At 49.2% G+C, this 21,938-nt stretch overlaps 1 protein-coding gene across 5 annotated transcripts in view; it reads right to left on the bottom strand.

Annotated features, from left to right (window-relative positions):
* The window catches only part of ARHGAP44 (Rho GTPase activating protein 44), a 201,247-nt gene that overhangs the window by 5,076 nt on the left and 174,233 nt on the right, over nt 1-21,938 (bottom strand). For 3 of the 5 annotated variants that reach the window (XM_019013328.4, XM_019013330.4, XM_019013333.4), the window contains 4 exons: nt 12,875-12,892; nt 11,884-12,105; nt 6,294-6,469; nt 1,635-2,012 (listed from right to left, as the gene is read on the bottom strand). In XM_019013328.4, coding sequence (XP_018868873.3) covers nt 1,635-2,012; nt 6,294-6,469; nt 11,884-12,105; nt 12,875-12,892 — 794 coding nt within the window. The remainder of the gene's footprint in view (nt 1-1,634; nt 2,013-6,293; nt 6,470-11,883; nt 12,106-12,874; nt 12,893-21,938) is intronic. The other 2 variants (XM_019013329.4, XM_019013332.4) reach the window with 2 other exon arrangements.

The raw sequence follows: 21,938 nt of genomic DNA, 5'->3' as shown, positions 1-21,938 counted from the left end.
AAGTGCTGGGATTACAGGCGTGAGCCACCGTGCCTGGCCATCTTCTGCTCATTCTATTGCTTATGTATTGACACTACCTTGTGTCCCTTCCCTGGGGTGGCTGGAAGAGTCAGCAGATGTGACACATTGGGAGGAGCAGCCCTGGAGACCTGGCTTGGGTGACCTTCAGCTCCTCCGCAGCTGTGACCTTCCCCGAGGGCAGCAAGCCTGTGCCCTCCTATCATGGGCTCCTTCAGGAGACAACACCTCAGCACCAAGACCCACCAAGATGGGAGTGGTGCTCACTGCATTTTCCAGGGAGAAATTTGCCTAATTTTTAATAAGCCTCAGGGGAGATGACAGCAGCTGTACCTTCAACATTAATCACATCCAAAAATAAAGAAGCCAAATCACCAGATGGCTCTTCCCCGTAATATTTAAATCTGACCCAGTACAAACACTTGCAAATTGGACTAGCCTTTTCAAAGGCAGCACGGAGCTGAACCCCACAGGCTCACTGCTTCCGTCTAACCACGGAAGAAATCAATCACTCTTTTGGAGAAGGACGTGGAGGGAAAAGTGCATTATCACAAAAAGTCCCAGTGCATCCTAGGACAGCACTGTTCTTTGAAATGGGTGAGTGGGTGTGTGTGTATGTGGTGTGTGTGTGTGTGTGTGGTGTGTGGTGTGTGTGTTCCAACCCAAGCTGCCTCACCTTCTGCTACTTGGGACAACACTAGGCACACATATGCTCCAGCTCACCGCCATGCTACTGCACTTTACTAAGTGGGTTGGCTCTAGCCCAAGACACAGCTCAACCCTGTGCCTGTCTCCCTGAACAAGGAAAATGCTCAAATGACTTTAGCAGCCACCACAAATAGGCCCCTGACTTTATAATCTTATGTGGTTGAAGTGTCTGGGGAGATGTTCCAAAAACATCCCTTTCCTTCCAGCCAATGAATGGTTTTGGCTAAACGTGGTGTATGTTTGCGATTTTGTGCTTACAGATTTTTCTGGGGGAAGAGAGCTCCGTCTTTGTTTCTAAATTTAAACCCAAACTAAATTAAGTCGTTGTGGGTTTGTCCAATTAGCTCCTCAGGGAATTGGCCAGGGAGGGGAGTCTGGTGGAGGGGAATGGAGACATGCATGTTTTCTGAAATTCACCCCTCTCTAAATATCTATCTGGAAGTATATTTTTCTAGCAAGGCTTATTTTAGTAATAGTAAAAAACATCTTGGGTTCTTAGCCCCTGTTCTCCAGATAAGCATTTATACCTGTCAGTTGCTTGGGCTCTATCCAGGAAATACCTGAGTTTTGATGCTGTTTTGTGATCATAACCAGCTTCCAGCCTCTCCTGAGGCCCCACTCCAAATGACTCAGTGTCTTCAACCCCCGATAATAAGAGCAAAAACAGAACCCCAGGCTGGTGGGCTTAGACCGAGACAGATCCCATAAGAAGCCCCTGTGTGGGACACATGGATTCCAGGGTTGCTTTCCATTGGTGAGCTTCTAAGGAGATCTTATGAGCTACCCCTGGTGCCAGCCCAGTCATCCCAAAGCACGCAGGAATGTGTTCACTGGCAACACTAGCAATCCCTCCCCTAGGCACATTTCACTAAAGTTCATAAGAAAAAGGGAGCCTGTGGCTTGGTTACCTGTAGACATGCTTTCCCCAGGGGACATGCCATCTAGCATGGGGGGCTCCGTGGACTGTGGACTAGAGGCCGAGAGGTTTACTGTGGGAGGCTGAGGAGGCGGCAGAGTAGGTCTCTGTCGCGGCTTAGGAGTGGGCCGCGATTTGCTCAAAGTGCTTGTAAAGACAGAAGGAGAGGCCAGGGGAGGAGCTGCAGCTGGGGAGAGCTGGCCCGAGGCCAAGGAGTACCCCTGAGGGTAGCTCAGTCCATAGGGTGACGGGGTGCTGGGCGGGGTGGGGGACAGGCTGACTGGGGACGGCTGGCCAGCGGACTGGTCTGCCATAGCCCCCGGCTGGCCAAAGGGGACCTTGGGTGGAATCGGTGCCAGCTTCTTTGAAACTGAAAGAGAAAACACAACACAACAACAAAACACAAAGTTGTTAAATGAAGCCACTTGTGGGGCCTGTTCACTGTTCACACACCCTTCAGCGTTCAAAGCTGTCCCCACCTCCTGCCCCTCGCCACCCACCCACACCTCCCTGCCCTGCCCCCGGCCTCTTGCCACACTGAGAGCAGCCAATACAATTTTTAAAAATTAACCGAGAACTGCAAGTTTTCCTATCTTCCCATCTGTTAACTAATTTTTCCTCCTCTTTTCTGGATTTCTGCCCTGATCTACACACGCACACCCAGCCAAACTAGAGAACAAATTTCCCATCCACAGGAGTGGGCTGCCTTCCCAGTGGTGAGAGGTATCCCTGCTACTCTCTGAGCAAGAGTGAGTCAGTGGGGCAGGGTCCAGCAGAGGATGACTCCAGTTCAATTTGCTGTAATGGACAGAGGAGCCCTGACACAGGGACAGGTCCTCGGGATGGAAAACTGACTTTTGGCTGAACCTGTCCAGTGGCTTCTGGCTCCCCTAACAGTGATATGTGAGCAAATCCTCCGGCCACAGAACCCCTGTTCCTTCATTACTTTATATGCTGTGCCTCAATCCTGCATCCTTGCTGCTGAGGCTTTCTTCTCATTCTTGTTTCTTCCTAGAATTGTACCCTCTGGTCTAAGCATGTATGGATCGACTGCATTTTTCGTTGTTTTTCTGGGGTTTTTTTGTGTTTTTTTTTTCTTTTGGAGACGGAGCTTTGCTTTTGTCGCTCAGGCTGGAGTGCAATGGCGCGATCGCCGCTCACCACAACCTCCGCCTCCCAGATTCAAGCAATTCTCCTGCCTCAGCCTCCTGAGTAGCTGGGATTACAGGTGCACACCACCACACCTGGCTAATTTTGTGTTTTTAGTAGACACAGGGTTTCTCCATGTTGGTCAGGCTGGTCTCGAACTCCCAACCTCAGGTGATCCACCTGCCTCAGCCTCCCAAAGTGCTGGGATTACAGGCGTAAGCCACCACGCCCGGCCAATCAACTGCATTTTTCAAAGCACATTATTGCCCTGACCTCCTTTGCCTTACCTTCATTTCCCTTTTCCCAATCACCCTATAGGATGACAAATCCATTATACCTTTAATTGAAAATGAATTGGTAAAGACGATAAATTCAAACGTCCAGGAGATACTTGATGGGCAAATATCTTGAGAGAGTGATCACTAACCTGTTAGGCTTAAGTGAGGCCTGGCTGTGTGTGGGTCCGATTCCTTTTTTTTTTTTTTTTTAAGATGGAGTCTCGCTCTGTCACCCAGGCTGGAGTGCAGTGGCGCGATCTCGGCTCACTGCAAACTCCGCCTCCCGGGTTCACGCCATTCTCCTGCCTCAGCCTCCCAAGTAGCTGGGACTACAGGCGCCTGCCACCACGCCCGGTTAATTTTTTGTATTTTTAGTAGAGGCGGGGTTTCACTGTGTTAGCCAGGATGGTCTCGATCTCCTGACTTCATGATCCACCTGCCTTGGCCTCCCAAAGTGCTTGGATTACAGGCGTGAGCCACGGTGCCCAGCCATGTGTGTGGGTCTGATTCTAGAATAAATTATCTTGTACGTCCTAAGGGAGAGGTCAGAAGCTCTTCCTTCACCCCACCCCACCCCCACTCCCTCCAAGGAACAAGGTCTGTTAGGAGGACACCTCATGTATTCTCTGGGTGTGTCAGTCTGCAGTGTGGACAGAAGGACATGCCCTTCAGAATCCTACCAACGTGGGCTCAAATTTCTATCCTGCCACTTACCCGCTGTATTCCCTGGGTCAACTTATTCAAACATCTTCTATGCAATTGGAGGAAAAAGATTTTCTCTGCAGCAGTGTAATAATTAAATGAGATCATACATGTCAAGTACCACATAATCATGACATAATAAAACCACTTAACTTTCCAATTTCACTTTTCAACTCTACTTCCTGAGTACAGGGGAAGTGCTTCCAGCAGCTGCTACTGCAGCTCATGGCAGCCACGTGGTCATGGGTGACAGACGCAGGGGTACCCCTGGATGAGAAGCAGGTGGAGACCCTAGGTATCAATGCTTGCACATGCCTTATCACGAAGGAGCTGGGGGATGGAGGATGCATCACCATGTCTGTGATGACATTTACCACTTCCGGTGGTGACAGGAATAGGATGTGAAATTGTAGGCACGCTGTCAAAAGACTGAGGTGTTAAAAAAAAAAAATTTTAAAAAAAAGACCTGCTAAGTGTGCCATCTGTGGGCATGATGGGGAGTAGAGAAGAAATGTATACCTTTCAAAAGATAGGTCTGAGCTATTGAAGGTCACTTGGGAAAGGGACCTGAGTCACTCTAGGCTACACTGCCTGCATAGGTCCAATGTACTGCAAAAACGAAAAGGGTCAACCTGTCACTGGCATTAGGAGGCTGGGTGGCTGCTACAGGAGCCCTGGCTCTCCCACTGGACGAGACAATGACTTAGTCATCACCCCTGTATTGTAGTGCTGTGGACTCTTTTTTTTTGGAGACAGAGTTTTGCTTTGCTGCCCAGGCTGGAAGGCAGTGGCACGATCTTGGCTCAATGCAACCTCTACCTCCCAGGTTCAAGCAATTCTTGTGCCTCAGCCTCCTGAGTAGCTGGGATTACAGACGCCCACCACCACGCCCAGCTGATTTTTTTATATTTTAGTAGAGACGGGTTTCACCACGTTGTCCAGGCAGGTCTCAAACTCCTGAGCTCAGGCAATCTGCCCATCTCAGCCTCCCAAAGTGCTAGGATTACAGGCAGGGGCCACTGCGTCCGGCCAGTTAAAGGACTCTAAAACAAAGATGTGCCTGGCCGGGTGCAGTGGCTCACGCCTATAATCCCAGCACTTTGGGAGGCCGAGGTGGGCAGATCACCTGAGGTCAGGAATTCGAGACCAGTCTGGCCAACATGGTGAAACCCCATCTCTACTGAAAATACAAAAATTAGCCAGGTGTGGTAGTAGACGCCTTTAATTTCAGCTACTTGGGAGGCTGAGGCAGGAGAATCGCTTGAACCCAGGAGGCGGAGGTTGCAGTGAGCCGAGATCGTGCCATTGCACTCCAGCCTGGGGGACAAGAGCAAGACTTCGTCTCAAAAAAAAAAAGACATAACCAAGAATATGGCATCTAGACCAAGGAGACACCATTGGTGCTGGAGAAATGCTCTGAGATGCTGAAATCTCACGCCAGCACTTTGGCCCAACTCCTATTCAACCTTCACGATGTCGTTTCCGCTGGGCCACCTGTCCTAACTCCTGAGTCTAGAAAGCATGCTCCCAGGTGTCCTTACAGTACCCTGAGTGTCTCCCAGCACAGTGCCAACACCTTTGCCTTATCATTGCCTTCCTCTCTGGAAAGCACAGAGCTCTGTACATAGCAGGATTTAATAAATTCGTGTAGAATGCAGAAGGAATGAGTAGGGATCGAATAAGATCCACGGGCTTGGTGAGGGCAGACAAAGAGAATGAAACTGCCACTGCAGATCGGAACTAAGGGGGCTGGAAAAGGGCCTGTCATGAAGGCACATGTGGATGAGCTAAACCCGGGCCCTATTCGACAAATCCAGGAGTTAAAAGCTGCTCCTAGAAGTGCGAGTGGTCTGAATTTAGAACACACAGGATGATGTATTATTTTAGACGAGTGAAAGACTCTGCAAAGAGATGACACAGGTAAGAACAAACCAAAAAGTTCAGATAAATATGCTCAGTACAGCTCCCCATTTATGAAATGTCACATGGAGCATACCTTTAGCTTTTGGAAGTGATTATCTGAAGAGATAATAACTGGTCAGTGTGGCCATTCTTGGGCCATTCAGAGTTGAGACTCAGGTACTACAGAAGCTATCCTGACTCCCTCCTGTCACCCTGTACGAGTGATCTAGGGGTAGGCAGCTGTGCCAGACTGCCCTGGGGGGAAGGAGACTCCTGTAGATGACCCTATACAGCTTTTCAAATGACAGAGGTAGGGCCCAGCAGGTCTCTGGAAAACACACATCATTGTGGACAATGAATTTTGCCCTGGTGGCATCATTTGGTGTATGGGAAGCACTGGCCTCTATACGCCCCTAATGAGCCCACCTGTCAAATAAGTCAACTGAGGAATAATAGAGAAAGGATCCCTTTTAACTTCCAAAGCTCTAATGTCCAGATGGGAATTAGTCACTAAACCACACAGTTTCTCAATATCCAAGTTCATAGAGGAAAACGAGCCTTCAGGGAATGTCACAGCCACCTCCGGCCTGAGACCAAGGAGAAGGGAAGCAGGGCCATACCTTTCCGGAGGGTGTGAGGACTCTGGTCTGCAGGCGGCTGGCTGGGGCTGGGGCTGGCGCCCGGCTGAGCTCCCGGTTGAGCCCCTGGTTGAGTCCCTGCACAGGCTGTGCCCTGGCTGGAGCCTGGACTTCCTTTCTGTGCAGACCCTGGAGAAAGTTCCTTGCTTTTTGTTGTGCTGAAACGAAAGCACATGAGACAAAAGAAAAGCCCTGAACTCAGTGAGCGGCAGCACCAGCCTTGCCGATGGCCACCCTGTGTGTCCTTCTGGGCCCCGTGCAAGTCTGTCCCAGCTCTGGTCTGTCTTGGCCCCTTCCTAAAACCTTCGCAGGTGCCCCTTGGGGTGACTGCCCTTCCTGGAGCTCTGATGGCCTGGGTTCCGCCCCCATCTCTGTGGCACTTGGCACTCACTGCCAATGCCCTTTTCATGCCTCTGCCCTCCTCTCTTCAAGGAGACCGTGAGCAATGTGAGGGCAGGGGCCTGAGCACCTCTACCGTATCCTGCCATCAACCCAGGAATTCTAGAACATTCTCAAACTGGAACACCAAAGTGCTTTTCCTACTGTAGCCAAGAGGACTTCTCAGGGCCACTGTGCCCAACGAGTGCTGATGACACAGACTCCTGCTGCCAAGCTTGTGGCCCAGCTCTCCAGCTGTTTGCCCTGAGCCTCCAGCCACCCCCCAGGCAGGAGGGATTCTAGGGCTCATCCTCAAACTCAATACCCATTCCAGCAGAGGCTAGGGTGGACAGAAATCCAGGCCATGCCCTTAAATGTGGGCCAGTTTGAGTCCCAGTCCCAGGCTTCAAGAGAGGTGAAGGCAGTGAGGGCTCTGGCCTCTGACCTCTGGAATTGACAACGAGGCACCCTAGGTCACCAGGTTTCCTAAAGAGGATTCATTGTTACTGCAAGGCTGTTCCTCAGCCTTCTTCTGAGGATGAAGCACGTATTAGAAGACACCTTACTCTACACCACAGACCAGGGATTTGTCATCCTGATACGCTGATGGTAGATATTACTAATTGATCTCCACACTTCCCCCACAGTGTTCTCAATCCTTTCCAAGAAAATTCTCCAGGTGGCCTTTAGTGAATCAGGGGAGATGCCCCACAGTTGGGAGCCAGCTGTCATCCATGCTAGAACCTACCTGGATTCTGATGCCCATAGGTGGGGCATGAAGAGTCTGGGAACCCAAATCCTCTGCAATGGCTGTTTCTATCCCACAAGAGCAGGCACAACCTGGGCCGGGCACGGTGGCTCATGCCTGTAATCCAGCACTTTGGGAGGCCGAGGCAGGCAGGTCACCTGAGGTCAGGAGTTTGAGACCAGCCTGGCCAACATGGCGAAACCCTGTCTCCACTAAAAATGCAAAAATTAGCCGGGCGTGGTGACACGTGCCTGTAATCCCAGCCACTCGGGAGGCTGAGGCAGGAGGATGGCTTGAACCCGGGAGATGGAGGTTGCAGTGAGCTGAGATCGTGCCACTGCACTCCAGCCTGGGCAACAGAGGGAGACCCTGTCAAAAAAAAAAAAAAAAAAGAAAAGAAAAAAAAAAAAGGCAGGCACAGCCTATTTCTTTCCTAAACTGATCTAGAAACTCCAAGTGTTAATTTGGAGAAAATTCCAATAGGAATAGAGCACTCTCGTCCACTGAGGTGAGAAAGACTGGGAACAGGGAGCTGGGCCGGGGAAGCCGATAGCGTCAAAGCACAGGTCATTTTCCTCATGCAAAGAAATAAAGGGAAGATCACATTCAATGTGGAGGCACATTCTCTCCCACTTGGGATGAGTCTTACACACTATACCTAGTTCCCCAAGGGGCAAAAACCATTTTATTCAGAGGAACCAAAAGAGCAGTAATTCCTTTCTCTATTCTGTTCATGAAAAACAGAAACAGAAAACTCTTGCCTCACTCAGGCTGGACAAGGACCTCAGGCTGCAGGTTACCAGGTACCCGGGCATCAATGCCAAATATCTACCTACCCTTCCATCTATCTCTGCCACTATCAAGAGGAAGGCCAGTCAACCAATCAAAAACATCTCATAATCAGCAAACTAAAAAATTGCTTCTTGTGGGTGGGTAGACTCTTCTTCCTTCCTTTGGACACACATCTATCCAGGGAATCCAGGAATGAGCTCTTCCTTCTGTTCCCTGCCACCAAACACACTTTTTTTTTTTTTTGAGACGGAGTCTTGCTCTGTTGCCCAGCTGGAGTATAGTGCCACGATCTCAGCTCACTGTCATCTCTGCCTCCCAGGTTCAAGCGATTCTCCTTCCTCAGCCTCCCAAGTAGCTAGGATTAAAGGCATGTGCCACCACACCCAGCTAATTTTTGTATTTATAGTACAGACGGGGTTTCACCATGTTGGCCAGGATGGCCTCGATCTCCTGACCTCAGGATCCACCCGCCTCGGCCACCCAAAGTGCTGGGATTGCAGGCGTGAGCTACCACGCCCGGCCCAGACACACTTCCTCCAGCACAGAAACAAGCATTTACCCACTTAGCCTTGTCCTCTTTCTCCAGCATAGGTGCAGCTGACCCAGTGGGGAGAGGTGGGGCGTAGGGTGGCTACTAGGGGCGCTACATGAACAAGGCATGTTTAAGGCACGTTTGAGGACAAGTTAGCTCTGAAGATGCATGACTCAGCCCATGACCTTGGTGCCAAGAAGCAGGAAGGAGAATTTTGGGGTTAGCATTCATGCTAAGCAGTTGGGCGGGATGTGGAGGCAGAGCCTGGCTGGACAGAGCCAGGGAAAGAACTGAAGGTGGGGCCTGGGGTAGGGAGTGGGAAGGTGGGAACCAGTCAGAGGCAAGGAAGGGCCTGCCATCAGGGGAGGGGGAGCCAGAACGAGAATCCGGCCACTCGAGGGAACATCATCTGGGCTGCAAACATCCAGGAAACAGAAACAAACAACACAAACAAAAACAATGGAACACCTGTTTGTACTGGGAGAAATCCATGCGGGGAGAGAAAAAAAAGTGGTGTAAAACAAAAAACACTAACATCCAAAGAAAAGTTACTAAACCGGTCAGCCTGGGCAAAGGGGAAAGACATTTGGCTATAGAGCAATGTGAGTGGCCTTTAAAATAATCTGAACCAGAGGGTGCCATTGCCTGCCCACAAGTAACTCTGCAAGGTCACCCACCGAGAATGTTCCTGGAATGCCTTCAGAGCCTGGGGGAATCCATCTTCACGGAGCACTTTTTAGAAATATCATTTATATGCCAAATACCATATGGCACTGAGTCCCCTTTCTAAGATGGGAAACTAGGATGAAGCTGATGAGTGTCCAAAAAGTAAGCAGTCCCAGCCCATCTCCCGCCTGTGGGTCCGTTTCCTCCTGGTCGGCCTCACCTGGCCCACCACTCTCAGACTCTGCTTCTCCAGTGAACTCACTGTGCCCGCATCTGCATCTCTCAGGTCCATCTGTGGCCTAGCAATTGCACAGCCAGGACCGAGCATCCTCTGAGTTGAAGTCATCAACAGCAACCCAGCATACCCAGGGTCAGGTGCCCCCTCCTACGCTCTAAGACTATCTATCCCCCCTGTCCCTTTGTCATTTCCTGGTTTTACAGTGAAAATACTTTTTTTTTTTTTTTTGACACAGAGTCTCGCTCTGTCACCCAGGATGGAGTGCAGTGGCACCATCTCGGCTCACTGCAACCTCCGCCTCCTGGGTTCAAGCGATTCTCCTGCCTCAGCCTCCTGAGTAGCTGGGACTATAGACATATACCACTGCACCCAGCTAATTTTTGTATTTTTAGTAGAGATGGGGTTTCACCATGTTGGCCAGGCTGGTCTCGAGCTCCTGACCTCAGGTGATCCGCCCGCCTCAGCCTCCCAAAGTGCTGGGATTACAGGTGTGAGCCACCGTGCCCGGCCGTGAAAATACTTTTTATTCATTAAACAAAATAAAACAAAAAAGCCTGGAAGCCTCTCATGTAGGGGGTTGGTGTGGGTGTGGGTGTGTGTTTGTGTGCTGGTGGCGATGGTGTGTGAGGATGTGTGTCCATGTGTATGCATGTGTGTTTGGAGAAAGATTTGGGTTAGAAGATTCAGCTTCCCTAAGTCTCCAAAACTTTTCTGGCAGTGGTTATGGAGGAATGCCATGTCTTCTAACAGGAGACACGGTGGCATGTGATTTCATGTTGCTTTTCTGGTGTTCTAAATTGCTGTTTGAGAAAAGATAGAAACAAACAGCAAAGCTGTTTCATGGTGCAATTCTCACATCCAGAATCTGCCTCCCCCGATCATGCCCCTTTCAAGGAAGGGCCAGGTACTGTCTCCTCCCCTGCCACCCTGGGTATGCATAACCAAGTGCTGTCATTATTTGTCAGGGCCTGTTTGCTCACTGGAACGTGAACTTTTTAAGGGCAGCAATCATGTCTTTTTATCTTTAAAAAGAGAAAGTTATCAGTTAATGTTCATCAAGCTACCCATGGAATGAATTCCTGTCTTTTTCCTTCCCCTAAAATAATGGCAATTCAACCATGTGGCAAGCTGCAAAGGTCATCAGGCCCAGTACGACCGCCACCTCCATTCCTTCCCTGACTTGCACCCATTTTAGCAGGATCAAAAGAAAAAAAAAAGTGGCTGCTATGACTATAAAGAGAAGGAGAAACACAGAAATTGTAAACTTCAAAATAGGATACAGTAGTCCCCCTTATCCGTGGTTTTACTTTCTGCAGTTTCAGTTACCTGTGGTCAACTGTGGTCCAAATAGGTGCGTACAGTTCAATAAAATATTTTCAGGCTAGGCATGGTGGCTCACGCCTGTAATCCCAGCACTTTGGGAGGCTGAGGCGGGCGGATCACCTGAGGTCAGGAGTTTGAGACCAGCCTGGCCAACATGGTGAAACCCCATCTCTACTAAAAATACAAAAATTAGCCAAGCATGGTGGCACATGCCTGTAATCCCAGCTACTCGGGAGGCTGAGGCAGGAGAATCGCTTGAGCCTGTAAGGCGGAGGTTGCAGTGAGTCGAGATGGTGCCACTGCACTCCAGCCTGGGAGACCAACCGAGACTCCATCTCGAAAAAAAAAAAAAATTGAGAGACACCACATTCACATAATTTTATTACAGCATATGCTTATAATTCTTCTATTTTATTACCAGTTATTGCTTATGTCCTACTGTGCCTAATTTATAAATTAAAACTTTATCACAGGTATGTGTGTATAAGAAAAAATAACAGTATATATAGGGTTTGGGACTATCAGCTGTTTCAGACATGCGCTGGGGGTCTTGGCATGTATCCCCCACGGATATGGGGGGCCACTGTAACGACAAAGACAGAGGAAGGGGAAAACAGAGTTGGGGAACCTAAGATTCTTCACCCTGCCTTCGCAAGCTGCCACCTTCTGCTTGCTTGCGATGTTATGCTGGGGAAGACTGGACTTCGTGTGATAATCCAGGCAGCTGTGGATGGCTGACTTGGTGCCAGCGCGACGCAGAAGCCAAATATGAATGCTTAGAAATGGGGGCGGGGGCACGGGAAACGACGAAATCCAAGAGGCCTCCAGTGCGGCCAACCCAGACACCCCCTGCACCGCACACCAGCCCGCCCGGACGGCAGTGGCCCGCGCTTACCTGGTGCGCTCGGGCCCAGGCTGGAGGCCCAGGCCGGATGGAGAGAGCGCGGGGGCCGCGGGGCTGTCCAGGGGCTGCTCCGGCAGCGGCGAAGGCAGGGGCGCAGCCAGCTCGGCGGGCGGGGCGGGAGGCTGCATGGAGGGCGGGGCGCAGGACACTTTCCGACCGGCCGAGGAGCCTCTTCGAGCCACCCAGTTTGTGTCCATGACCCTCACACCCATGCTGGCGAGGGACACAAAGACACCGCTTACCCACGCGTAACAGATGACAGGAGACAGGCTCCCTCCCCCACATTCAAGCAGGTCCGCGTTGGGAGAAGAGCAGCGCAGCTTTAGCACCCCGGGGGCCCGGGAAGCGATGCATTGGGGGCTGTGCTCCCAGCACCCTGGCTGCTCCCGGCGGCCAAGACACAGCCCTGGGCAGCCCAGTCCTGGCAAGAGCGGCCCCCTCACTGAGGCAAGGAGCAGGGCACAGTCGGCAGCGCTGGCGGCCACAAGCTGTGCTTCAACCCTCTGCCAAAGCCAGCTCAGGATGATGGCCCGGCAAGCTCCCTGGGTGTAAACTGCCAGCCTTCCTCACAGCGGTGTGTGGCCTAACTGGGGGGGCAGGGACACTCACTCCTCCCAAGTGCAAGACGAGGTGGGAGGGGCAGCGAAGGGGGGAGCATAGAACTGACAGCAGGAGACATCTAAATATGAATCCTTCTTTTTGTAACTTGGAGTCTAGCCCCAGCTCCACCACTGCTGGGACCCTGGCCAAGTCACACCTCTGCAGGCCACTCCCACTTGTCTACACAGCAGGGAAGGGGCTGCTTGTGCCTATGGTCCCTCTGGGCTCTGATTCTATTTTAATGATGGGCACACAGCTTCAAATAAGTCGGCCAAGCAACCAGACGCGGCGCATTCACCCTCTGGTGGAACTCACTACGATGCATAGGTGGCTCAGTTGAAGAGACTGAGCATGGCCTCATAGCTACCAGAGGATACCATACCTTTGGATTTTCCTAAGGCTGCAGGGACAGAAACATACAGATATTAGTTTCAAAAAATCTAGGCCTTCCTTTGGACATAAAGGTTGTCTTTCTGTAAGGGGTCTCTCTCCACGGTCCAGGGTCTTGGGGTGGGATTTTTATTGTGCTATAAAATTATTACAATTTAGTTGGTCTCTCTAAAGTGACTCTCCTATTTGTGTAAGTGCAAGTCATACCCTACCATGCACACAGGTAAAGAGAGCAGCTGAAGAGTTGATACTGGTGTGGCATGGGGAAGAAAGAGGCAGAAGGAAGAAAGAAACTGGTAAAAGTAGTCATCTGCTCACTTCTTTTTTTAAAAAAACATTTTACTTATTTATGACCAGGCGCCGTGGCTCACATCTGTAATCCCAGCACTTTGGGAGGCCGAGGCTGGTGGATCACGAGGTCAGGAGATTGAGACCATCCTGGCTAACATGGTGAAACCCCATCTCTACTAAAAATACAAAAAATTAGCCGGGAGTGGTGGCAGGCACCTGTAGTCCCAGCTATTCGGGAGGCTGAGGCAGGAGAATGGCATGAACCCAGGAGATGGAGCTTGCAGTGAGCCAAGACTGCGACGCTGCACTCCAGCCTGGGTGACAGAGTGAGACTCCATCTCAAAAAAAAAAAAAATATTTATTTATTTGAGACAGAGTTTCGCTCTTGTCACCCAGGCTGGAGGCAATGGCGCGATCTCCACTCACTGCAACCTCTGCCTCCTGGGTTCAAGCAATTCTCCTGCCTCAGCCTCCCAAGTAGCTGGGATTACAGGCACCCGCCACCACGCCCAGCTAATTTTTGTATTTTTAGTAGAGACGGGGTTTTACCATCTTGGCCAGGCTGGTCTCAAACTCCTGACCTCAGGTGATCCATTCGCCTCAGCCTCCCAAAGTGCTGGGATTACAGGTGTGAGCCACCGCGCCTGGCCTTATCCACTGACTTCTAAGTTACATAGACTAGCAGGTGGTTAGTTCCCTTTCCTCTGGTCTAGGAGGTACTGCTGCTGTCATCTGAACCAAGGTTTCATTGACTCATTGACTAAGGTAAGGGCTCACATTTCTAGCATTAAGGGAGAAACATTCATTCATTCAGGGAGAAAACATATACTCCCAACCAGCATTTGTCTCTATCACGTATCTGCACAAAGAGATAGGTGTATGAGGACTATGATGTGCTCACTCTCACCTCCTCCCTGCCAAATGGTCACCTACACTAGTCAGAAGCACAAAACTATTACACCATGAAATCCTGCTCACCTAGAAAGGTCATATTTACCTTGTAGAGGTACAGCAAGATTTAATAACAGAAAAAGTTCAAGTATGGAGATTTGGTTGCAGAAGGTGGGATGGTGGGATTTAGCTGTTTTAAGAAAATATGGGGAGTGATGCTTAAACCAAGCACACACTGGGATGGGACGGCTTCCTGATCCCCTTCCTTCCTAGGACCACCAGAGGCCTTCTTATGTCTAGTACCATTGCTGGTATTTCTCATCTCCGCTGGATGGCTTCAAGGAGGCACCAGGGATGGAGGGAAAGGGGAGGGATGTCTCTTTCCTGGACCCAATAGTTTCCAAAGTCATCTGGGGTCTGAGAACCTTCTACCAATAAACAAACACTTCCTATACGATACCCAGAAATGCTTTTGGAGGCCACTTGAAACTCTGGGACACAGTCTGGTTACATCCCCTGGTATTTAAAGCGGGCTGCCAAAGATCATCGAACTGTGGTCTGCAGGCTTCAGAATGTATCAGGATGAAAAGAACAAAGAGCTTAACATTCCTCTTGGGGAACGGAACTGATACCACTTAGTTGCAATGGTTGGTGAGGATTTCGGGCATGTGAGATGTTTCACATGGTGACCAGCACAAGGAGTCCTAAAAATCTAAGTCCTACCCCATCTTCTCTTCCTTGCCCCTTTCTCTTCTACTTGAAAAAGGCTTTCCCACCTGGTGAGAAGGCCTGGGCCAAAGCTGGTGGGGGATGCCTTCTATTTCCCCAACAGTACCTTCTAGCATCAGGAATCTCAGACACCAGCCTCCTTGGTGATCTTCTGGTTTACCAAGGGAAGGTGTCAGCTTGGGCATGGGGTAGGTACTGGGCGAGACTTGCTAAATAACACTGGCAAACTTCGGCAACTGAGAAATATGAGTTCAACGTGCTACTTCTCCTCTTGTAAAGAGGCTACAGTGCCATATGCAATCACGACTTTCCCAGCTGAAATGACTTTCTCATAAGAGGGAGCATCACATGTTCCACTGTGAATTCACATCAAATGTTCACTGACATTTTCAAACAGTAATATAAATCTTTACACAGTAAATCAATCACAACGGCAGCAGCAATGCTGTTGGAAGCCTAAAAGTGCATTTACCTTCCAAAGCAAGATGGTATATGTAAATGTTCAAATGTCTAGATAAAACTCAACCTGAAGACAGAAATAATAAAATTGCTCAGTATGCTGCCAAGAAGGGGAATCTATTCACAGATGGGGGATCCAACTAGAAGGTTATATCAGCAGTTCACAAGCTTCTGTTCACTGTTTTATTGCATAAAGAAACAGTAGCCGGAATCAAGGCACTGCTGCTGTTTCTTAAGAAAGGAGCAATACAGAAGTGGAATTAATAAAACATATCTGACTCCAGCAGACATCTCTGCATGGATACCTAAGGACAATCTAGATGGCAAAGATTTCCCAGGCTTCTGCTGAAAACTGAAAACAATTTGGCTTTTAGATCCCTTTATAGTTGAATCAAGGTGAAAGCAAGAAGTCAGAGGCCAGCAAGAATCTATGTGAAGCAAAGGGCTTAGAAATCACTAAGCAGGAGGTAGGGAGCCTACAGAATCTGGGGAGTGGAACCTGAGGTGATTCTCTCCACTGCTTCTTTTTTCTTTTCTCTTCTCTTCTCTTTTTTGTTTCTCTTTTCTTTTCTTTTTTTTTTTTTTTTGAGACAGGGTCTTGCTCTGTCGCCCAGGCTGGAGTGCAGTGACATAATCATGGCTCACTGCAGCCCCAACTTCTCGGGTTCAAGTGATCTTCTCATCTCAGCCTCCTGAGTAGCTTGGAATACAGGCACATGCCACCACATCTGGCTAATTTTCATAATTTTTTTAGAGATGAGTTTCGCCATGTTACCCAGGCTGGACCACTGCTCTCTCTCAGAGTAAGAAGACAAGGGGCAGGGAATCCAGAATTGACACTGCTCATCATTGAGATGCACAGGATGGGAGTCAGGTGATAAGTCCTCATTTTGGTAAGGTAGACCCACTGAAGAACAATCTTCCCTGCCTGCCAGCATCTTATATTTGCATAGAATTTATCATAATGGAAACGTGGGTATTTTTCATGAGACGGTATCATGGAATAGGTTCTAGAACGACCCAGGCCTCTAGTCCCAGTTAACCATTTACTGACTCAGTAGAGCTCTCCCTTCATCCATAGAATGGAGCTAATACCTCCCTTCCTGTTTCCGGCATTTCCATGAAGACAGTTTATCAATTATTGAGTGCTAAGATATATTTAGCATGCCCTTGCACCATGACCTGGTGGCAGAAGCTGAGTGGTCATACAGTGGGTTGTAGTAGGGTCTAGCTAGCTAAGCCAATGGTGTTTTATGATGTGGACAAGCTGGAGATTCAGAGCATCAGACAACACCTTGATGGATGGAATATAAAGGCCTAGTATCTGGCTTGTGTTTTTTGGGTATAACGTGGTAACTCCACAGCCTCTCCAGCTCAGGACAGCAGGGCTTTGAAAGCAGAGAATTTGGGTATGAATCCTAGATTTTCCAATGACTAACTCTATAATATGGAGGAGTTCTATCTGATTATCCTCCGATCATCCTTTGTAAAATGGAATAATATGCTTCTCTTCCTTCAATTTGTTGTAAGGAGCCAATGAAACTGTGGCCATAAAGCCCTTAGCTCTTACAAAGAAATCAGTAAGATGTAGTGTCAATGAGAATGCTTTGTGTTTGTAGGTGCCAAGCGCATATGACTTGTTTTTAAAAATCTCCTCAGAGAAAGAAAGAGAATGAACACAAGTCTAAAATATGTTGATAAAGGGGGGAAAAGGATACTCTACTTCTGAATCAGGCACAGCATGATAGAGATGCTAGGAAGACCCCATCTGGCTCATGTCACCTGGGTTTATCAAGTTTCCCATCAGATTTCTTCCCTTCCTAACAGTGACCCTAAACATCAAAAGATTTTGGGGTGAGTTCTCTGATAGAAATAGACAGGGAGGCCAGGTGCAGTGGCTCACACCTGTAATCCCAACACTTTGGGAAGCCAAGGTGGGCGGATCATGAGGTCAGGAGATCGAGACCATCCTGGCTAACACTGTGAAACCCCATCTCTACTAAAAATACAAACAATTAGCCGGGCGTGGTGGCGGGTGCCCATAATCCCAGCTACTCAGGAGGCTGAGGCAGGAGAATGGCGTGAACCCAGGAGGCGGAGCTTGCAGTGAGCTGAGATGGAGCCACTACACTCCAGCCTGGGCGACAGTGTGAGACTCTGTATCAAAAAAAAAAAAAAAAAGAAAAGAAAAGAAAAGAAAAAGAAAAAGAAATAGAACAGGGAACAAAAAATGGGGACTGGAAAAAAATGAGGACTGGAGATTATTATCAGTCCCATTTCCCTACGTTTCTTAGTCTCGCAGGGCTCTGCTGAGTTGGATGGCCCAATTTGGGTTTCAGAATAGGGGATGCTAAAATCCTACTTAGATGATTCCAAGCTTAAGGAACAAACAAATAAAGAGGGGATGCCTGCAAACCCTTCTAAGTCTAACTGCCCAACCCAGGTCATTGGGGCAGTAAAGGAGGCAGGAGTCAGAAGGGTCATCTTGTCTGAAAGGTTCTTTGGAAAACAAAATACACTAGGGCGCAGGAGGCTCAGCCTGGAATGGTCACAGCACTTCCTGCTTACACAGGGTTTTCCACGTCCTGGGGAGCCTCCTGCAACCGTCAGCTGTCCTTGGCTGTTAGGATATTTCGTGCTTTGTCACGAAGCCCTTGGTGTTTGTATATTTCTTGCTTGTAGAATTAGCTCAATTGCTCATGGTAAGGTGGAGACAGATAAAAACATTCAAGCACCCGAGGTGGCAAGGAAAGGGCTTGGATCAGGACGCCTCATCAGTGGGAAAGTGGGCCCCGCCATGTTGCCCCCTTAAAAACATGAGGATGTCACTCAAAAATCTGGTTCCTGTACTAAGAACAGCTAACATTTACCATGTGCTGAGCTTTGCTCTAAACACTTTGTAAGCAATATTTCGTTCAATGCTCAGAATGATTCAAGTCGGTGCTTACCATGATTTCCCCATTTTGCATATGAAGAAACTGAGGCATTCCGAGTTCAGTAACCAGGATTTGAACTCAGAGGGAGCCTGACTCCAAAGCTCAGACTCTGCATGCAGGGCTATTCATAGGGTTATGACTTTCACACCGTGTAAGCAGGGAGAAGTAGAAAGAGAAGAACTATAAATGGCTCGTTGATGCTGGAGATGAAATGGCATGCTTCTTTTAAAGTCTGCAACCTGGTAGACCATACAGGGAGAGGATTAGGCCCAGGACCAGTGGAACGACGGCTCAGGGTTCAAGAGGGAAGCAATGAAGTGATGTGTTGGTGAGGAGGTGCTCAGCGATCACCTAGAGCAGCTAAGGGTAAACCGGTAGAAGATGTTGTCTGCTCACTTCTAAGCCCCCTGAACTTAGAAAATGGGTCATTCCTTTTACTCGAAGTGAGAAGGTCACTGGTATTGTGATGGGGCAAGCAAGGAAACCATGTGAGAAAAATGCCTTCCCGGGCACTCCATGATGGCAGGGTTCAGAATAAGCCTGTCTTTGTTGAGGAATTGAGGCAGGAGGGGAGCGCGGACAAATTCAGTTCCAGACATTGCAACCACAGTGTACAATATTCCATTGTGTATCTGCCCACTAAAAGTTATGGGCCATGCTATTTGGGAGGCTGAGGTGGGAGGATCATTGAGCCCAGGAGTTTGAGACCAGCCTGGGCAACAGAGCAAGGCTGTATCTCAGGAAAAAAAAAAAAAAAAAAAGCAAAAAGAGTTGCAGATCAGGATCTTCTGATTCACACCCCGAAGTTTAACCGTGGCCAGTGTCCAGGCATTGACACACCCTGGATGGAGACCTTACAAAAATTAAAGAGAAACAAAGACCTGCCCCAGCAAAACAAAAGAAAAAAATGAGGAAGAAGGGTGCTGGGGTTGGGGCAGGGGAAGGAGGAGGAGAAGGAAGAAGAGAGGGGGAAAAAAAGGAGAAAAAAAAGCCAAAATATAAAATTTGGAAGATCCCAGCTCCAAGAAGAATAGGTATCTATAGGTAGAATACACTTATCACCAGGCAGAATTTTGCTGTGGACCACTCTAGCTGAGTTGTCTGGGGTTAGCAGAACAGACCTCTGAAGATCAGACATCTGCAGTGCTGTTTTTGACTCCTGGTCGGGAAGAATCCTAGCCAGGGGAGGTGTCAGCCAATACATGGCTGTGAAGTGTTCAAGTCTATAGAGATTTGGAAGGTTTTGGTTTTTGTTCTAGAGATCAGTTACATTTGGCAAAGGCCAGCCAAGAAAGAGGGGGCAGGGAAACCTGGTAGCTTCCCAAATATCCACAGAGGCTTCCCAAACACCCACTGTAGGCGTGCACATTCAGGGACTGTAAGATGAACTGTGGCAGGGAGCCACAGGGTCAGCAGATGATGTCCTGGACAGCAAAGGTGAGTGAAAAGGGGACCCAAAGCTCCTAAGACTTAGCCTGGCCTACACACACCCAGTGAGGCCTGAATTCGGTATTTTCCAGCTTTTCTGGGAATAACTCCTCTCTTCAGTAAGTAGCAACGAAGTACCTTAACCTCTCCAGTACACATAAAGGCCAAGTCCTCTGACAACATTTCAGACTTGGTCCCAGCATCCAACAATGTCTAAGTCCAGGGGAGGAGGCTGATAAGGGGCCTGGACCAAAACATCCCTCTCCATGTAGACAGCCCTAAACCAAAATAGGAGTCACATTTTCCATCCATACGCAGAAGACTTTCTAGGTAAGTTTGTCTTATCATAGGTTCAAGCTCTGAAGTAAAATTACTGCATCACTTATCCATGACATAATCTCTTTCAAGGATTTTTTTTTTTTTTTTGAGACAGCGTGTCACTATGTCATCCATGCTGGAGTGCAGTGACACTATCACAGCTCTCTGCAGCCTCCACCTCCCAGGCTCAAGGGGTTCACCCGTCTCAGCCTTCTGACTAAGCTGGGACTATAGGTGCGTGCCACCATGCCTGGCTAATTTTTTTAAATTGTTTGTATAGATGATGTCTCACTATGTTGCTCAGATTGGTCTTGAGCTCCTGGCCTCAAGCAGTCCTCCTGCCTCAGCCTCCCATAGTGCTGGGATTACAGGTGTGAGTCACTGCACCTGGCCTCAGGGATTTTAATGTGCTGTTCAACCCTCTACCACAGGATCTACAGAGGACATCCACATCTGCAATTACAAAAACAAGTCCCTTGGGGCACTGGTTCAGTTTATCTCAGGTGTTGTGATATACTAAATTTGGGAAATGATACATGCTACAGCCCCCTGTGGAGGTCTGTGGCTTGTAACAGCATGTTAAAGACTCTAAGAAGTCATACACTAAAGAAACTGGTTTCAATGTGTTGATCATGTGCTTCAGGAACTTATTAGACATCAGAGTCCACCCTCCTCCCCATTCATAATATAACCAGCTACCAGTGGAAACTGGTATACCATAGGGTACAGTTCGAATTATTCTAGAACCCTCTCAATCAAGTGTGCCTTTTCCAAATTACTGAACATCTAGATTAAAGTCCACAGGGGTGGGACAAGCCCTTTGCAGTGCAGCTCTCAAGCATAGGCTGAGAATGGGTCACCCACTAAACAGAGCTCAAGGGAGGCTGCTGGCCCTGATGTAAATATCCCATAGACCATTCGGGTTGCTGTCACCTGGCTCTGGTAGAGAACCCCTGAGGATCAGACCACGGTGGAGCAAGTGCAATGGCAGTAGGTGCATCGGGTTTCAGGCCTGCAAAGAGGAGCTGTATGTTGGTTTTCTGAGGATCAAGGCCTGAGGTAGCTGGATCTCCGTGGCAGATCGCCAGCCCATCGGGATCCAAGGAGGTTTTGATGGGGTCTGTGGGGCAGCTTCATAGATGCTGTCAGGGCCTTGCCATCCGTGGGTTTCAGGCTACGAGAGGCTAGAACTAAGCAGGGGCAACAGAACAGATGGACAAGCCAGCAGGGCAAGTGCAGGGAGCAGGGGCCGGAGCCAGAAGAAAGAAAAGAGGCAGTAGGGAGGAAGGTACTGAGGAAACACAGAGGTAGGGAGTGGGCAGTGGTCTACTGAAGTCTCAGATGGGCATCTTGCAGGGCGTGGAGACAGAGAGGAGAGAAGGGGAAGATGGCAGTTATCTGATAGCTATCTGGAAGGGAGGGACATGATGCTAGGAAGGAGGTCACATTACCCATGTCGCTTCTATTCTGTTTTTTTGAGACGGAGTCTCACTCTGTCGCCCAGGCTGGACTGCAGTGGTGCGATCTTGGCTCACTGCAACCTCCTCTGCCTCCAGGGTTCAAGCAATTCTCCTGCCTCAGCCCCCCGAGTAACTGGGATTATAGGCGTCTGCCACCACGCCCAGCTTATTTCTTTGGTATTTTTAGTAGAGATGAGGTTTCACCATGTTGGCCAGACTGGTCTAGAACTCCTGACCTCAAGTGATCTGCCCACCTTGGCCTCCCAAAGTGCAGGGATTACAGGTGTGAGCCACTGCGCACGGCCTGTCGCTTCTATTCTTGCCTCTGGGCTTCTCCACAGGTCCTTCAACAGTCCTGGCCCAGCCTGTCCAGGCTCAGTTGGGGATGTAGCCAGTGGAGGCATCTGACAAATGCTTGGAGTCCAAAGCCCAATGCTGGCTCCATGGGTGCTCCCTGACCAACCAGCAAGAGTGCAGACACTTTGGCAAACTCTTCTGAAGGCAGTAGAAAAAAAAATCGATTTGACCAGGAAGTCTGGGACTG

The sequence above is a fragment of the Gorilla gorilla genome, chromosome 19, assembly GCF_029281585.2.
Source record: "Gorilla gorilla gorilla isolate KB3781 chromosome 19, NHGRI_mGorGor1-v2.1_pri, whole genome shotgun sequence".
In the NCBI taxonomy this organism is placed as follows: domain Eukaryota; kingdom Metazoa; phylum Chordata; class Mammalia; order Primates; family Hominidae; genus Gorilla; species Gorilla gorilla.
Note: the sequence above shows the minus strand (reverse complement) of the source record. Positions and strands in the feature narration are given on the sequence as shown.